Source organism: Dermacentor silvarum, chromosome 1 (assembly GCF_013339745.2).
Source record: "Dermacentor silvarum isolate Dsil-2018 chromosome 1, BIME_Dsil_1.4, whole genome shotgun sequence".
NCBI lineage: Eukaryota > Metazoa > Arthropoda > Arachnida > Ixodida > Ixodidae > Dermacentor > Dermacentor silvarum.
This window is the reverse complement of record NC_051154.1, coordinates 247,310,905-247,330,308: the sequence shown is the minus strand read 5'-3', so window position 1 is coordinate 247,330,308 and position 19,404 is coordinate 247,310,905. Positions and strand designations below refer to the sequence as shown.

General features: G+C 44.7%; 1 protein-coding gene across 7 annotated transcripts in view; it reads right to left on the bottom strand.

Annotated features, from left to right (window-relative positions):
- LOC119437021 (cytochrome P450 4C1-like) overlaps positions 1–19,404 on the bottom strand; it is a 212,154-nt gene that overhangs the window by 127,060 nt on the left and 65,690 nt on the right. For 2 of the 7 annotated variants that reach the window (XM_049660223.1, XM_037704081.2), the window contains exons 4-10: positions 17,114–17,307; positions 13,958–14,027; positions 10,556–10,682; positions 8,566–8,772; positions 6,725–6,898; positions 3,916–3,982; positions 1,430–1,609 (exon numbers count right to left, since the gene is read on the bottom strand). In XM_049660223.1, the coding sequence (XP_049516180.1) occupies positions 1,430–1,609; positions 3,916–3,982; positions 6,725–6,898; positions 8,566–8,772; positions 10,556–10,682; positions 13,958–14,027; positions 17,114–17,307 (1,019 nt within the window). The remainder of the gene's footprint in view (positions 1–1,429; positions 1,610–3,915; positions 3,983–6,724; positions 6,899–8,565; positions 8,773–10,555; positions 10,683–13,957; positions 14,028–17,113; positions 17,308–19,404) is intronic. The other 5 variants (XM_049660228.1, XM_049660227.1, XM_049660226.1 and 2 more) reach the window with 5 other exon arrangements.

The following is a 19,404-nucleotide window of genomic DNA, read 5'->3' as shown; positions in this document are numbered from 1 at the left end:
CATGTCAATCACGGTACCACGGTGAGGCGGAGCATTCGCAGTGGGTCTAAGGTTTCACGTATCACGGAAAGCTAAAGCTATACGTATAATGCATTCACATGGAGCCCAGTGTATAGGGTTCGAATGCATTGGTGTGCGTAGTTTTGTTCCGCAGAATGTAACGAAGTTTTCTAGAAAAATGATTAGTGTGCCAATGCGTTTTGCCGGGAGTTTGCGGGACGTATATATATAAATTGCTGACTCTACAGAGATTCCTGCTTAGTAGGCATGGCTTGAGCACTGACAGACTTTATTCCCATAATATTAATAAGCGCGACAACGTAAATAAAAAGTTGAATAAGAGAAATCAGTCACTCAGTGGTCTTATTGACAGTTATCGCGAAGATTTTGATGTCCGCCATTGCTCGCAATCTTGGCAAGCAAAACTACAAATTTGTTTTGAACTAATTTTTAATATTTACATTTAACTTGTTCTATTGAGCAACTCATTTTTTGTGTTTGTCATGTCCTTATTAGCACAGATTAATTTGTAAGAGATTAGACTTGTAACTATCGAATAAAGCACAACAATACAACACAACCGTTACAGGTTGTATTCAGACACATGCCAACACTTGCTCTTCACGAAAATACTTTTTTTGGTTAATTTCTCCAAGTTCAAAAAAAAGATAACGATATCTATAAATAGGGAACACAAGAAGGGACTAGGGGAAGGCAACGGTTTTATCCTCCACTTTTGACTATGTAACCTGTCTACCGGAGTGATCTATCCACGGGAGATAGCGATAAAGAGCGCGTGGCAACTCTTGAAGCTGTCTCAGCATTTTTGCTATTGGCAGAGCACGCAAGGGCGAGGATGCTGTGGCGGCGGATGACAATGCATCCAGCACGATGGTCGTGGCGGTCGCCTCGAATCGATCCCTGTGCACAATAATTTTCGATTGCAATCTATTCATATACCCTCAGCTTCCCGTGTAAAACAGATCGTTAATTTCAAACTTGCGAGAGGGTTCAAATGCCACCGAACGCAAAAGACCATAGTCTCGCGGTAATATTTCGGAGCTTGCGTGCTTTCCTCGGAGCCAGGCAAAAGCAAATATACTACAGCTGTCTATTATAGGAAATAAATCGATTAGATTTATCTCAATGCGCTCTGGTAATCGCTCATTCAAGGTTCTGCCTTTATATCAATATTTTAAAGGTTACCTAAATCATTTGTGATAACAACTTGCTCATCGCAAGTTAACCGTCGAGTCATTCAAGCGGGCAATAAACAATACTGAGTTGGTTGCATTCGCGCAGCACACTCTTACGGTCTTCAAGATTTAGCTCAAGTTATCCGGCTGAACCACCCTGTATTATATACCATTACATCTGTGTATTTGCGTTATTGGCGCAAGCAGTGGCTGCAAATAGGTTGCAGTCTTACCAATGCAATTCTTCGCACCAGCTGAAAAAGGTATGAATGCGAAAGGATGCCGCTTTTTCTCCGCTCCATCCAAGAACCTGGCAGGTATGAATTCTTCGGGCTTTTCGAAGTGGTTGTCGTTTCTGTGTAGGCCGAATATGTTGATAAACACAGTCGTACCTTTAGGGATCACCACGCCATCTGAAAGTAAAATAAAACAAAACAATAATACATGCTAATGATCACGAGAAGTGAATACGCACGTATGGAGTTTCCCGTTTAGTTCTTAATTCTTGACGTTTTAGAGGATTGCTTTTTTAATGCCCTACAGCAAACACTTGTTTTGAAGGTAGTACAAGCTGCGTGAAGAACAAAGTTTTCTTCAAATTGCTGTGCCAGTAACAGCGTCAAGGCATGTCAATTATTGTAAAAAGATCATTTCAGCGCATTTCATGAATGCTTCGCTCGATGTATTCTGAAGATGAACTCCAATGGTGTAAATTTAATGTAGTTGTTTAATTTGACGGTATTTTAACATCAAAAGATCGCGAAAAATTAAGGCACATTCATCAACTTCAGCTTGTTATATATTGCCTGGATGTGAATCAGTTTTCACCTGATTTTCTCTCACACCCTAACCGTCAGTGTCATCTCTAGTACTGCATTTGAACTAAGTCGTCTTGTTTACGTAGTTGCTACAAACTTTTAAAGAAGTGGAGTGAGTTAAAGCGTTCGTTTAATGAAACCTGGGAGGAGGGGTTAGCCTCGCCACGCACTTGCCATAATATTCAGGTGTGTGTGGTGATAAATAAAGACACACGCACTCATGAAGAAGCGCAAAGCAAATCAACACATTGATTTGAGTAAATTCAGAGGGCCCTGTCAAGATCCATGTCAAATTACGAAGTGTAGCGCGAGACAAAGACTGCAGCGCAACGTCATGAGGTTGCGCTGCAACGTCCCCCAGACATAAATGTAAGGCATTCCGTAAGTCAGGCCTTTCGCTTGGGGAGCGTCTATACGTGTAAATTGCATAGTCCAAGCCCTCATTAACTTCGCGCGCGCGACGAAGGGGAGTGCTGGATTGTTGCTACGAAAAGTAATTTGTACAGTCGACATTTACACAAATACGTTGCAGACAGATGATCATGTTGGTCCAGGCCACGTGGCGTGCAAAAGTTACAGGATGAAAATACAGATGACGCTGATACTTCTGTTCCGTGCCGCAATTCACGCCATGCCGCCAGCGCCAGGTAAGGGTAAAGAGGCGCTTCGTCCCTTTTTGAAAGCAGCATCATGATGAGTTCACATTAGGTTCAGAGAACACGATGAAAACTTAATTACATGGTTTAACGTCGCAATGTATCTCTCGGGCTGTAAGAGAAACCGGAGTAGCGGGCTGCGTATTAATTTCGACCGCCTGTGGTTATCTTAACGTGCGCAAGTGTTCTTGCTGTCTGGCCCTCGGCTTATTGCGGCCGCCGATGCCGGGGATTCAAACATGCGACCTCGTGATCAGCAACAGAACGTCACAGCCACTCAACCACCACGGCGGGTCAGCATAGTGGGGTTTGACCCTGGCGACTCTGGAATCAATGAAATTGTGGGTTGAAGTGACATCAGCATAGCCTTCATTAGAATGGTTTAGTTGCTACTCTGAAAATTTTAAAATAAATTATTTGTGTTTTTTTTGCAGGCTGAATACATAATCTCATTATGAGGCACGCCGTAGTGGGGGACTCCAGAATAATTTTGACCACCTGGGGACCTTTAGCATGCACCCAATGCACGATACATGGGCGTTTTTTTTTTGCATTCCGTCCCCATAGGAATGCGGCCGCAGTGGCCGGGATCAAACCCGCGACCTTGTGCTGAGCGGCGCAACATAGGTGGCGGTTGAAAATGTTTACGCGGTATTCTGCACGCGAATGTTACTCCACAAAATCTGGTGCTATTACCTCGCAAGAGAACTGTGGAACGCGCCACAAACACGTCGCCTTCAATTCGGCTTGCTGGCAGCGCGTTTGCAGCTTGTTTGAAATTTGTTGATGTCGCGGCAGAGCACGGCTGGACCAGCTCCATAAAATCATGCACCCACACACACACACACACACACATCAGCTGCTCACATTAGTTTGGGTCTGTTGTAGTATTCGGTTCTCGTGAGTGAATGTACTGTGAGGAAAATATGTGCGTCTTGTTGTCTTTTAGAAAAATCTGCATTTGGTCAGCTACTGTCGGTGTGGCGCAGCAGGACTTAAGTCGTCTATGCAATGCTCTGCCGGCGTGGTGGTGAAATAGTTGGAATGATTACCAGAATATATTTTAGCAAGGTAGTAATTTGGGCTTGGTGATCTGTGATACTGGGGAATTGAGCAGTACTCAAAGGACAAGTACGGACGTACGATATAGGAGAACACGCGGCGCTAGTGCTGTTTTCCAGCTGCATTATCTACCAAAAGATGTTCTGAGAACAACTAAAACAAAAAAGAACATTGACAACTCACCTAGCTTGATGCTTTCGTCGAGGACCCTTCCTATAAACGGTATTGGAGGAAAGAGGCGCATGGCTTCCTAAAAACACAATAATAAAGAAAGAGAAGTTTTCTTTACTTAGCACATATTACACGCACCTCCATCTAGATAAGAGATCGAAGTGTTTGAAGCTAAAGTAAACCAGGGGGATAATTTACCACGGATAAAAACCAACACGCAGCCGACAACTGAGTGGCCGCGCAGCAAGTTGCTGAAGTGACACATGTAAAAAAGTCCCCCGGAAGTCTCATCCCTTACTGTGCGCAACACACTGCCACTTGCAAATGCTTTTAAATTGTAATTTTACCCGCGGGTAAAACGATTCGTGCAAGCCTGTTCAGTTTTCAGCGATTATCTCGCATAACCATAAGCAGGAATTAAGGGTTGCATAATGGGTTGAATTCACCCGCAGAATCCTTCCGCGGCGCACAACGAAATTGGTTACTCTCCTGAAATGAGAAATTCTCGCGATGACAGTGACGTGGCGCACTTTGTTCAAGAAGTTTGTGAACGTAATTCGTTAACCAGCGCGCAAATAGAAAAGCAGTGTCGGACTCGACCCAGCGTCAGAACCGACCCAGCGAGTACTCACAATTGTCAACCTTAGCTGCTGCTCGAGTGCTTGGTTCTTTGGCGCAGACGGGTTTATGTCGAAACCTTCGCTACATAATGGGACTATGCTAAGACTAGCATTCAGTAAATGTGATAATGTACTTCAGTGGCATGTTTCATAAAGATACGAGAGATAGAGGTCCTAAAATATATTATAGAGTCTCGGCATCATCCACATCGTGAGGTACCTTTTGCGCAAATAGTGTTCTTCTCAGCAGAGTTTGACGATTGCCGAAATCGCTAACAACTTAGCAATAACTTAGCAAGCATTTCAGTTTTTAACTACGGGACCTCCTTCTGTATATACTTACCATGTAATTAACCCCGTTTTTTGTATTGAATAAACTGATTCTGATTCTGATTAGGCTTAAAATTTTGCGACAAAATCTGGTACCACTGTATGCTTTACGTGCGAACTCGGCGATTAAAATAAATTTTCCGCAAGCAACTTGCCGCTTACGATCTGTGAGATTATACCGTGCCCAATAATAAGTTTCACCGTTAACTCACGCCTTTGGCAGTGTAGACTTTTCAATGTAACTACAACGTGACAATATCTGCAATAGATGACATTTGGGCATATGTTTACAGTCCGGAGCCACTATAGAGGCACTCACTGTTCATACCCAGAACAAATTATGTCCAGACCACACTGAAAATTCCATCACCGATTGTTTCTGGCGCCTGTTGTCGCGTATCGTTCTCGGCCTTGATAAAGTTACATTAACGGGTGAGCTATCAAATTGGGGTTTTGACCATACCTGACTTTCAATATGTAATATAAATGCATTTCAACGAACCCAGCCCTTTCTGTGCATTCCAGCTCAAGAGAAGCGCGTGCCACTATAGTTTGAGGATACAGGGCCCAACAGTACGACAAAACGATGGCCTCCGACATTATGTCATGCGCCATGGTAAAGCAGTAGAGGCACACTGTAATCTTCGGTACCATGCAAAACGGTTTTCACGTCGACAGGTTCGCCTCCTTGCGTATAAATTTCTACAGTGCTTTGCAAAAGTTTGATTACTGCACACATCTTCCTCACCAATTTTATTACCATGAGTGGCCCGCAGTGCTATGCTATGCCGTAACTACACATTTCCTATCCCCTTCTTTTGATGCTACGTCAAATTGGCTGCTATTGTTCCGAAGGAGCCGTCACTCTACGGGTCCAATGGTTACATCATTTATCCCCTAGCATATAGCCAAGTAGAGGTCCGCCACTATGATGTCCCGCTAATGATAAATTTGTATCAGTTATCAAGCAATACATCTAACACACAATTCTTGATCTTGAGGCCGGTGCTCTATCGAACGATTGAACCATGAGCTCATGAGCGCTAGCATGCATTTGAAAATTATAACTGCAAAGCACTCAGTGTATGTTGGTGATAGATGAAATGTCCCGACAGCGATGAAGTGGGCGAAATGTATGCTTGAAACAAGCTTAACGCTGCATTCCATAGCAGTTTTAAAACGTTGCTGATGCTGAGAGTCATTCCATGGGACTTCCTCCTGTAAACGTTCTGCTGTCATGTAATTGTCTGTGTTATAAATGCACCATAAATTTAAAATCTCTAGGACCAGTAGAAACTTATCGCGCTATTTCGCGCAAAAGGGGAGCGTTAAAGTGGTACCACAAAAGAAGCAGAGAACACGAACAAGACGTTCATGTTTTCCGCTTTTTCTGTAGCACATTAGCCTTTGCACAAAATGTAGTGCCAACTAACCCACTAATTTACTATTCTTTATCTCGCTATGGGTCGGAGTAGAAGACAATGTGAAAGAAGACGATAGATAGATGTTGTGCCGCAGGTGGAAATAAAGCGGGTGTTGGTTAAGTCGTTTAATTTTTATCGTACTTGTAGCTATTTGTACAAAGTGAGAGTGGCAGTGAATACTTTTTGCGGGCTGATTAACTTAGGCTTGGGGAATAGTCTGTTGATAACTAAGTTCTTCCAGTAATATGCAACATCCTATTCCTGTACCTAATAAACTGCACGTTAAAGTAGCTTCACCGAAGTAATATCTGTAGTTCTGAAATATGCTCTTGTTCATGCATTGCTCATGACTCGGCATCACACCCTGCATCCAACGAACATGACTGAGTGTTCCTGCGGATTTTCACTCCTGTTGACGTTGGGCATGAAGGTCTCCTTGCATTATACCTTGAAGCATGCCTCGAGGAACACCATGCGGTCTGTGTCGTCTCTCGTTACATCTCGGGTAAAGTCGTCCATAAATATGGCATCCAATTCTTCCTGGACTTTCCTCTGGAGTTCCGGATGCAGCCCCAAGAGATACAGCGTCCAGGCCATAGCAATAGATGTAGTGTCATGCCCCTGTGTATAGACATGAACATTAAGAGACACTGAAAGGAAAAAAAATTGTCATCCACCTGACCGCAGCACAAAGCTACATAGGAAACACATACGGGTTTCCCACACGGGTCTCTCAGTGTCCCTCTGCTTCGAATTGTCGATGAATTCGCCCTCTCTCTGCGACCTGCTATCCTACCGGGTAACTCAGGTGGTAGAGCGACCGCACTGGAGAGGCATTGGTTACTGGTTTGAATCCACGGACCAGCACAAATTTTCTTCAACTGTTTAGCTTTCGTTCTTGATGAGGAGCCTTATGTATAGTTGAATTTCCGCTCTAAGTGAAGGAAATTCTGCAGCAGGTGATACTGCTCTTCATACTTTGGCTCTGTTCTGATCTGCTGGAGGAATTACGCCCCCGTGCTGATCCCATAAAGACCGAACCACATTCAGCGTTTCTACTGGCGTCGCCTCGCTACGCGTCGAAGCCAACAGAACGCCGCCGAGATCTTGTTCAGTCCTTCACATTCCCACGTTTTGCCTGTCCCCATGTGAGCGCCGAGTGACAGAACGCCAGCTGACGCCGGCAGAAACTCTGAATGTTGGTTATTTCTAATAGCATGTCCGGGCACACCACGAGTCATAAGAAATGAAATTTATGTTCTGAGACTAGTGTGCTCATCCGAAAAAAAACATCTCTATCATATGCGAAGCAGCAAGACGCAGCGCTTGCCTGCTGTCCGGGCCATCACCGATTTTCTCGGTCGTCATTAGCAAAGTGACGGCAATGTGATGTCACCGCGAGGCATCTTGGAAGATATTTACCGCCAGAACAACGTGGAACAGAGCCACAACTTATTTTATAGGTTTTCCTATGGAGCCGTGTTTAGCGCGACTGAAAATGTAGCCGCGCACAGCAGCCACTCGCATCGCTCACCATAACGGCCACCATATCGCAAAACACCTGATAATTTTGCCAGCGATGCGATCTCGCGAGAGCGCACTACAAGAACCCGCAAAGCCCACACGCAATCAAGAGATACGCGCGTGCACACTTCAGCGCCAATCGTTGAGGTGAGGTTATACGCATGGACACTTTTGATACGCCAGTGCTTTGCGGACGCAAGGCGATTAAATACGTTAAGCTAAATCCATCTAACAACATACGCTGCACCTGCTGTAATCAAGACCTGTATCGAGAAAGCTTATTTTACTTAAGAGTGTTTATTAGTGGCCGGCTTTAAGCACACAGTCGCGACTATGGATTGATTGCCTTGGGGATGATCTATTGTGGACGGTACTTACAGTTTAAAATTTTGTAAATATAATTTTAGGTTTTGAATATGAGCTTAGGTTTGAGTACATGAAAGAGGCCGGCCCACATAAAAAGTGTAGCTCTTTGCTATCTGTTAAAAGCGAACTTAAGGCTACGCACGAGAACACTGAAAACAAATGCCTCATAAATTTCTTAGCTGAATCAGCGACAACCTGTTCAGATAAAAATATTTTTCTCTAAGATCTTTCTCAGAGAACATGTGGCGTTTATAAGCAAAAGTCATAGTTGCAAGACGATCAACCGTTCCAAGAGGAACCTACTACACATGTTTAAGGGCTATCGATTGTCCGTTTATGAATGAGCCCATAACGTGCAGCCAAGCAGCTGCTTAGGAAGGACTGACCCTAAAGCTCACCGCGAACAAAAGCAAGTCAAGGTCCTTGCGTATCTCGTGCATCGTATAGCTCGGGTCCTTGAAGTGTTTGTCGAGCATGATATCGATGACTGCCATACGTCTCTCGGGCTGAAGCCCTCGATTGTCCTTGACCTCCTCGTCTTCGCTTCCGCTGAGGTCTCCCTGGTTTCTGTACAGGTGGAATGTCTTCTTTCGTTCGCTCATGATCTGAAGCAAAAGAAAAAAATGGTGCCTGGAGGTGTCAAGTCACCATCATGTCGACGCATGACACCGCAGAACAAGTCCTTCTTCGGTGTAACTCGCCAGCATGATAGCGACTTGCGATGGGCAGCAATCGCCCTGGTCATTGTTTTTGTTAATGTCTGTGTTTCGTCTTTTTCAGCGTGTCCAGTGCACTGGGGCTGCTGTCACTTTCTTTCTAAACCCCCTTGTGCACACTGGAGGAAAACGGCGTACTGAAAACTGGCCGTCATCTAGTAAGGGCAAAGTTGCCCTAGCGCAATTTGTTTCGCTTTGAGAAACAATGCATTAGAATGAAGCTTTAATTTAAGAGCTTCTAAGAACATGTGGACAGAGAAATCGCCTTTCTGGGTAACGGCTGTGCCAATTTTCATTAGGTTTCTCGCATTTAAAAGGCACAGTTAAAGTCTAGTTACTGTAGGAAGAGAATTTTTTAAATTCATGGTATTAGGCTTTTTTAGAAAAAAATTAAAATATGAACTCAAGTATCATGTTTAAAACTCTGTAACTCCGCAATAAAAAGCGATATCACGATTCTGTGAACTGCACCTAATAATACATCTAAAGCGGACAACATTGATGCATTATACATTGCTCTGAAATAAACCACTAATTGGTAGGTACGTGTGGCCATCGCGGCTCGTCTACCATTCACGTTCGCTTCCCCTTCCACCTGTTTGTTTTGGTTGTTATTCGCCTTCCCTGCCCTGTATTCCCGTCCTTTCCGTGAGTATATATTGCACCGCACGAAGTAAATCTTCAGTTGCAAGTCACCGTTGTGTTGGTCTCTCTTGCTTGTCCCGTTATTTCGCTGTTGTCTTTCCTAACATCACATACCCACTAGCCCAACAGGAAACTCTCCTTGTAAGTACGAATTTCGCAAAAGCATCGTAAGCATTGTAAGGATTTCGTGCAAGCTATCTATTCCTGTATCACATTTGTTTGCTTGGGATTCTGTAACAGATGCAGTTGACATCTTTTTTTGGTGCAGAGCTATGGATTTGTAGTGCTCCGTGCTTCTATTTTATAACTAACCAATTTTTGGTAATAATTGTGACAAATTTTATGCCCTAATTCCCATGTCAGCTTCCTAGAGTTTCATGTAGAATTTCACTTTCTCTCTTAAATGCAAGAAATTATATTCAAATCGGTCAAGCGGTTGTTACACAAAAGCATTTCTGCGTTGTACATGCATTTGAATAATGTAATCAGAGTTGGTCCCGAGCTAAAACTTCACCTTAAATGTCTACAGTAAAAATACAAGCTTAAAATAAAACATTTATTTGAAGCAACATGGCCGTCTCGGACATTAGTCAAGTGCGAAAATTTGTAGCAGCCGCAAAAGTAAGACGAGACACAAGAAAAGGATAGAGAGAAAGGACGATGCAGAGCTATCGACATCGTGTCTGAAGTGCAAAGCTAAGTTGAGAACTCCGTCCATATAGCAACAGTGCCAAATGACATGCTTCACATGAATTGAAAATCCGCCGGTTAAGAATGACTCCACCAAAAATTGACACGTGATGTCGCTGGAAAGCTTGTATTAACTTGAAATTGCTTCCTCTCTTGTCCGCCTCTTTTTATCACATGTTTATAATACGTTCCCCTTCTCCAGTGCAGGATGACAAATTGAATATTGACACTTGATTAAATTATCAACTTGTCCTCTTGCATCAGGCTGTCTTATTAGTGTTTGAACAGAGGCCTTAGTACATCCTTCCCAATCTGAAATGTTCATTATGCAATTTACCTTTAGATTGAATTCGTTGATGCCACTTATCATTTTTCGAAACCACATTCCTTCCATGGAGATGTTGTAGATGGTGTTAAGCCACATCCATGGTCGGAAGGCTCGGACTGCCATGAGAAACGTCACCCTGAGTAAACGAAGACGACAGGTTAGGCCAATAACGGGGAAGGAAAGTAGTGCTAGATAGGCATCTTACAATGACGATACAGAAGAACACACAACTTTAATGTTCTTTATTTGGTAGGTGCGGTGCTTAAGTCACTTTTAAGGAAGGTTCATGAATATTGAGCAGATATAAAACCGACACAAGGGTGCCAAGGACTTCCACCTTTAATCCTGCTGCTTCTTTTACAATTTAAATTTGTTCACCCTTTTCCCACAAACGTTCCTATTAAAAAAATGTATATACTTCCCTGTTCTCTACTTCTACATACTTTCCGTCGGTGAGCGAGTATTCCACACAGCCATTGCGGCTGTTGACCATTAGCTCATTACAACCACTAACTAATGCGCGACCTCATGTGTCGTGCCCTTGAAATCATTCTATATGATTACAACAAGTCATGTATATGCTGAAACTTCATTTTTAAGCAAAAAACATCGCCGTGTATTTCAATGCTAGTTTGCTTATTGCTCAGAAAGCAATCTTCAAAGCCAAGGCGCAGGAAACGCTCAAGCAACACATGACCCTTGGCGAATGCCATAATGGCCATAATGGTCATCATCGTGCTACCCATATGCGACATGCCTAAATTATAACACAAGGTGGTGAGACATTACCGCAAACATTGACTGAACTATTTCGAAACTACTAATATAGAACACAAAAATAAGGTTTCAATTCACTCTGTGGCTTTGTGTGTGTACGCGTGCAGCTTTACAGAAGCCTTATATATTTGCCAGGAATCTAACAGTAGTAGTAGCTGTCATAGAATTGTTCACCTTGAATTTGTACATGATGGTCAAACTGTCAATACAGCTTGATACGTGCAGGTTGTGAAGCGTCAGAGAGATCGTGTGCGCTGGGGGAGAGAGAGCGAGAGAAAGCAAAAGTAGGAAAAGCAGGGAGGTCAACCAGACGTGCGTTCTGTTTGCTGGAGGTAAGGAAAAGGGGTAATAGCAAGATCAAAAGAGGCAGAGAAAGAGAGAATGAGCACTTCACGTACACAGCGGAACGCATAGCAGTGCTACAAGGGGTCATTGAGGCCGGTGTTTCTCAAAAAAGTGCATTCTTTCGTACGATAATGCCCCTGCGCACTCCGCATTGATAGTGCGCACAGCTTCGGCACGCAATTTCATCCTTGTAGTAGAAGTAGTAACTTTATTTCTTTCTTGCATAAACACCTACGTTCATAAACAGTGCGTGGTTTTTTGATTCCTTCGAACACTTTTTTCTTTCAAAACATCCTACAAAATTAACTTAATTACATGACCAGCGATGAATGAACTGCTCAGGCAGACTTCCTTTGCAAGATAGGTTAAAGCAATGCATTCAATAATAACTAATTAAACATAAAAAACTTCTTAATTACAAACTTTACGATGCATGTCTACACTGGAGTGTTGAAGAGGATCGCCATAAAAGCCTAGTGTCATTATTTTACTCTTCAAAGTAGTCATGTAAACAAATATAACTGGTGTCAAATTATTCGTTCAATTTATCTGATTACGCACGCAGCTCCCCGAGCGCAGCCCAACGAACACCACAAGCAATATCTCGGTAACGTAAACGTGTGGCTGAAATGAAGCTGCCGTCGCGCTTGGATTCTTCCCACGACCTGAATCTGTTTGGCGCTCTGTGCAAACCTCGACTTGATGCGTGGTCACTGCGGCACCTAGGGGCGAGAGAGATCGCGTTCTCGCGCGTTGTGCCGAAGCTTTATTTTGGGCCGACCCACTACATCACTTGGGGTTCGCATCGTGGTGCACGCTTTGCGATGCTGCCCGCGTAATTAGGTAAATGAAATGCATAATTTGGCGGCAGTTATTTCGGTCTACGTGGTCATTTTGAAATTTAGGAGCACAGAACAAGGCTTTTATCACGATTCTCTTCAAATTTTCAATAACAAAAAAGCATGTGCCGTAAAGCTGGCGATTAAGATGGCAATTGAAGTAATTAGTTCATTTAGTGAATGAATTGCTTCCGTCTTTCTTGCAAATGGTGTCTCCTTGAGCAGATAATTCATTTGTCGCCACGTAATTAGAGTGATTATGTTTTCAGTATGCGAAGTAAAAAAAAGCACAGACTGTATATGTTACGATTGACCATGTCGTGACAAAATTTTTTGCGAAAATTCTTATTGCCCTTGATATAGGTATATAATTAACCCTGCTTTATTAGTCTTCATTAGAGGATCTCCTTAACTGGCGTCATGGTTGTGCCATTTCACGGTTGTCTATTCGTGCAGGAAGTGTGGGACTGTTCGTGCTCTTTTGAGACTACAGCATTCAGGAATTACGGGTGAGTGTCCTATTGCGCGGTTCCATCATTCTTGATTTCAATTTATTGCTGGTATCCCGGGTTTGCTATGAGGTCATGATGTGGGTTATGCCATCGCTCAATAAGAAGTCCAGCATTAGCACGTTTTCTATAAAGTTAGAGTTCACCAGGTTGATCGACTGATGTGCAAACAAGAAAATAGAAAGAAAGAAAGAAGGAAAGAAAGAAGCACGATTACTCCTTGACTGGCCGTGCACAACATGCTCTGCATCATGCGCCTCAGGGGGGACGTTTACAATGTTTAAAGTGGGATAGCTGCGTCTGCGAGAGGCGGTGCACAGCCTCCTTGAACGCTTACTTGTTGTTTTTTGTTTTCTTTAGCTCATGCACTTTGCACTTACAACCTAAAGCATTATGCTTTCGCACAGGGTCCATGACCAACGCACACACCCGCTGTGGTTGCGTCGTGGCTATGGTGATGGACTGCTAAACGCGAGGTCGCGGGATCGAATCCCGGTCACGGTGGCGGCATTTAGATGCGGGCGAAATGCGAAAACACCCGTGTACTTATATTTTGGTGCTCGTTAAAGAACCCCAGGTGGTCCAAATTATTCCGGAGTCTCACACTTCGGTTTCCCTCATAATTAGATCGTGGTTTCGGCACGTAAAACTATAATGTTATTTGATTTTAACCAGTGCACAATCATTTATCATAGCCGTTATAGTGAGAGACATACCTTTTTTTCTCCTCAGGACGCGATGTTACACCTTTGCATTTGACCAGCGTGACAGAACGGCCAATCGTTCAGTGTACACTCGGGTTTGCTCATGTTTCTCAATCAAAAATATTTGAAAGCTGCGGCTCCGTTTGACGTTCTTGACTCTGAACACACGTTAATGAGGGATAATAATTTGATGTGAACAGTACTTTGTGAACTAATTTGATGGACGTAAAAATTTACCCAGAAATATATTCGCTGTACTGGCTGTTCTGGTTCTTCTGAGTATTCAAGTTCACGCCCATGAGGACTTCTGAAAAAAAAAAAAGAAAGGCTCAGAAATTAAGTCACTTCGAGAACAACTAAAATCGATGTCGCTGGAGATACCGTAAGCCAGCATACACTCTTACAGGACATTTTAGTAATATTATACCTCACGGCATCACGTTTTTTAAGAAAGCTTAATATGCTCAGCAACGGGCAGAGTGTCCGCACTTGCAGCTTTAGCCAGGGCTTAAAAATAATTTGGGTGTGCTTTAGGGACGGCGTGACTAAAAAGTTGTCGCAGTTTCACCTGAAAGGCGAAGCATCAATTGCGATAGCAAATTTGTAGAGAGCTATACGGAGTAATGAGAGTAGCTTTATCAGGTGTATAACCTTGGACATGCAGCAGCACCGGCAACACGCAGAACTGTTGTCGACGCCGTCGGCGTTTTGCCCGCGTTCGCACAAAATGCGTACGGCGTTGGTGACTGTTGCCGGAGCCTCTGATATAAATAGGCACTTGATGCCGCAGCTAAACGTCGCCTCCCTTCCCTCCCCCTCCCCTCCCCGCCACGGCCTTTCGCGCGTCGGAAGAAGGCGCGTTTGTTCTACATATATGGTGATTGTAAAGGAGGAAAGAGACGCCTACTTCTGCAGCCCTTAAGGGAGCACGGCGCTGAACGCGCGTTTGTTCTTCGCCGTGCGTTCACTCCCCGTGAAAGCGCGCGTCCCTCGCGCCCTTTCACTCGCACATAGAGCGTTCGGCGCGCGGCGACGATTTCATCTCCACTGACGTCATACGGAACCTCACGGCGACGGCGACGGCGACGCCGACGGCAGAAAACTGCTTTGGAGTGTCCATAAATTGCTATCGCAATAAAAAATGCTTTTTGCCGTCACGAGATTTGTGTGTTTGCTCCTATTGTTTAATTACTCAAGGTAAATTAACCAACTTCGCAGAGATTCTTTAAGTTTAAAACCCACTGCGGTTGCCTAATGTAGCTATTGGGTTGTGCTACGGAACACAAGGGCGCAGGTTTTATTCCCGCCCAAGGTGGTGTCATTTCTATGGGAGCGAAATGCAAGAACGTTCGGGTGCCATGCTAAAAAGGTACGCGTTGAAGAACCCCATGTGGTGAATATTAACCCAAAGTCTTTCCCTACGGCGTTCATCACGTTGGGAAACTGAGAAGCATTGAAAGGGCAAGGGCGCGTACATGAAGCTTACTTTTTAACACTACCCTGTTTGCCACTATAGGTCAGGCCAACAAACCCGCACACGTGAAAGAACCCCAGGTGGTCGACATTATTCCGGAGCCCCCCACTATGGCGTGCCTCATAATCAAATCGTGATTTTGGCACGCAAAACCTCACTATTTAATTTTAACTAACCCGAATTTCTGTCCTGGTCTCTTAGTCCCTCATAATTCGCTATGCCCTTTCGGGACGTCAAACCCCACAACTTGTTTTTAAAGAAAAGCTTCTCTTGATAAAGTTGTAGAACGTGCTAGAACGGGCCCGAGCCAGCGAACGCCAGCTGAGCAGTGCGACGTCCGAGTGACTGGGCTACCACGGCTGGTCCGCTTGGACGCCGCCGTTACCTCGACCGTGCCGCGTATCAACAGCGTCTTTAATCCCGTGCGCTGCCGCCGAGAAAGGGACAAGGCGTCGGCGATTTTGAGTTCCTAATCTGCTTATGACTTCGGGGAACCGCAGCACTTGTTGTCTTCAGCAGCACAGAGTTTCTCACTCGGCCCACACTAGAGGAAAATGTGACGCTGCAGTCGTTCGACAATTATGGGAATTATGGGTATCAAATTGATATTTTCTATGATTTGGCATGGCTTCGTTCAGAAAGCAAACTGCCGCTTCTGTAGTGGCTTGTTGTGGTTCAGCTGTTTGCGTGATTTTCGTGCAACATTCCTTTAGAACCGTGAAGTGTCAAATGGTGACGACTACTACATTCTGTTTGAAAATTTCGACCATATCTCGACTCTTCTGAGCATGCCTGTCACTTGATCGGGACCACTTGCTTCAGAATATGAAACTAGCGGCACTTAACGGCAACGTTGGAGATGCGTATACCTTGAAATATGAGCCATGTCAAAAAATCAAACAAAATGAACTTGCCTTGCGAAACTAGCTGTCTTGAAGTTCTTAACAGAAATGTATACACCGGGCGTAAACAAAGGTACACACCCTAACTACCAAAGTAAAAGTAATAATGAATTCGTTTTAGTTAGGTACGCATTTTCCGAATATAAACTCCTGCTCATAGTATGCCCGCCAAGGAGCCTAAACCACTTGTAAAAGCCGCACTTGCACAGCTCGCATATATAAAAGAATAACAGGGAAAGTTTAACGTCAAGGGCACGCCATACGTTATTACTATGGTGTCGCGAGTGATGTGCCATAAATCATCCCACATTGCCCAATAAAAACGCGTAAGTGCGCAATAAAAAAACCTTAAAATAAAATATACACATCATGAACTTAGTCGCGAAGGATGAATGTGATACTTCGCTTGCAGGAAGCATGTACTGACACGCAGCACCATTCTATTATGATTTTGTTCTGTGAGATTTTGTACAAACAAGCAAGCGACGCAAATTTTTCTTAGACTTTTCATTGTACATTGCACACTCAGTGACACGTTCATATGAAGAAAACATACTTCATTTTCGGTTTTCTCCGGGTCGTTGAAAACGAGAAAAAAAATCGGGTCAATGGAATCGTCTTATTCCGATCGCAAATTGATACGTTCATATTTTGAATGCATTTGCCTTGTTGTGGCTTCAACAAATTATAAGCAACACTTCCGTTCTTCGGGTTCAGGACAGTGTTGTGCCACAATACCGTTCAAGTTTATGCTGTCATTTGTTCGACGCCGCCCCCCCCCCCTACTCAATGCTCCCTTTGGTACTTTGAAATAAATAAATAAATAAATAACTAAATAAATAAATAAATAAATAAATAACGACGAATGACAATGGAGAAGGGCGTTCCCTGCCACACTTACAGGATCGTATTCGCTCAGTTCATTCAATTACCCAATAGGAGCACATAGCAACTGTCACGCGACAGTGTAATACAAGGTATTGTTTTTTCTACGAAAGCGCTGCCGCGGGGCCATACCTCCAATGAGATCCAGACTGCACCGTTTGACAATATTTTGAATGGGAGCCAGCTCTTTCTTGACGCTGGCTTCTTCCATGCGCTCAACCATGCTGTCTGCGTGCTCGTTTACCACGTCCATGAACTTCTCCAGAGTCTTTGAGTGAAATGCAGGCATCTGCAGCTTCCGTTTGAAACGCCACACGTTGCCTGCGCTGCGTAGGAAAGACCGAAAGACGAAGCATGCTCATCGTGAAGCCAGTGTAATAAAAATACAAATTTCTGGGATTTTACGTGCCAAAACCAGGATCTGATTACGAGGCACGCTGTAGGACTGCCGATTAATGTTGACCATCTGATTTTTTTAACATGCACCCAATGCATGGTGCATCTAAAGTCGGTGTAAGAAGTCAAGCCTATTCAACGAACAGCCGAAATATGTCACCATGTTTTCTTTATTCCATGCCTATAGCAGCATGGAAGCTGCTACAGAAGATCACAAAGAAAGAAAAAAAAAAGAAAAGAAAGTGTACTGGGATAGTGGTTTCTACCACCGTTTTTATTTCATGTCAAAATGGTATCAATGAGTGGAGCTTTCGACTGGTACACCAGCCTTATTATGTGTATCAGTCGAGTAATGCTGGCAGTCGCACACAATGTGTGCTGGAATGCCATCTGGTCGTGGATGGCACGATGGAAACAGAAGAGAAGGAAAAAAATGTCACAGTTTCGCCCTAAGGGTGAAGCAATGAATGCGATAGCAACACAGCAATGTCATACGAAGTAAGGTGAGTGGCTTTGGTAGCAATATGAATTGTAGTAAACATGAGCTGATTAAGTAAGCAGGTGTGCTGCGGCGTAAGTAGACCGACATGAAGAGAGACGCGATCACCACGAGAAGGCGCGTGTGAAACGGTGGTGTTGATGAGAAGCGCTTCCCGTGGGCAGCGCGTGCGAAGGGACACACCTGTAGCGCTGTACTGCCGATCGGGGCAGCATTGCATGTGTAGCGTGCGTTGGAAAATGTGGCCCGACTATTACTAACTGAATGAACAAGCGTGGTGTGCACGCGCACAAACAAACATGAATAGATCACACTGAATGACTGCAGACAACGACCGTCAAAACCCTGGCAGCAAGCGGATACGCCGCAGCGGCGAAGGTACGTGCGGTCTATCGCTTCAACGGAAACTGAGCGGCGAATGCACGGCGCATAAAGGTCAGAGCCGTGTGGAGATAAGAGACGGTGCGAGCGAGCGACGAGCGCGGTTGTTGGCAGAGTGGAAGTGCGCCCCCCCCCCCCCCCCCCGCTCCCTCCGGCGCTGGCTTCCCGCTTCCTTGCTTGCGCGTGGGAGATTGAGTGCGTTCGCTCTCCGTGACAGCGCACGTCCCCGCACGCTTTCGCTCGGGCATACGGCACACGGCGAAGATTATATCTATAGGGAACCTCACAGCGACGGCGACGGCGACGGCAGAAATCCGGTTGAAGTGTCCATATAATTGCTATCGCAATAAAAAGAATAACGGTAGAACCTATACAACGAGCAATGTAGCTACACACCATATTGCCACCGCCTAAACGTCTATGCAGCCAGGCGCCTCTCTCGCGCTTCCCACTGGACTTGCTGCGTCATCGAGCAGCGCCGCCGCGAAGTCCGCGCGTGGCAAGGATTCGAATCGGTCACCTCGAGCTCAACAGCGCACTAGTGCACCGCCTAGCACCAGAGAAATCTTAAAGGATGTTTTTGTCATTTAAGAGTGGTGGCACATACCTTGTGGCACATGACTAGTGACCATGCCTGCAAAAAACTCTCCACGGGTGGAATTCACTAAGCTGCGCTGTTCGAACGCTATTTCTTAGCCAAAACGTTTCCACGTTAAGATAAAGGTGCAACCGAAGTGGCCTCACATTTAAGTAACGGCGTCGTTTGAGGGCGAGGAGGAAGCAAAGCACGGAATAAACGACAAGAAATGAAAGAAGTGCGGTCAACTGATAGCTTGGTCATACATCACGCATATGTATTCGAAGCTGTATTGTTACGGCAAATCACAACACACGCCTATTCGACAGCTTCCGTTTCCGGGCGTCTGCTACAGCACCGACACGCTCAACCGCGCTCGCCCGTTCACCGCACTGCCGTCAAAAGGATTGCACGGAAAGTGTTACGCATTCTGCTCACATTTCTGCGAGATACAGCCTGATGGACACATGGGGACATATTTCGCGCAGAAAGAGACGTTCAGTTGGAGCAATTGCCGGCCTGTATGCAGAGCGACCCCGCCTGTATGCATCACCTCCACCATATTACAAA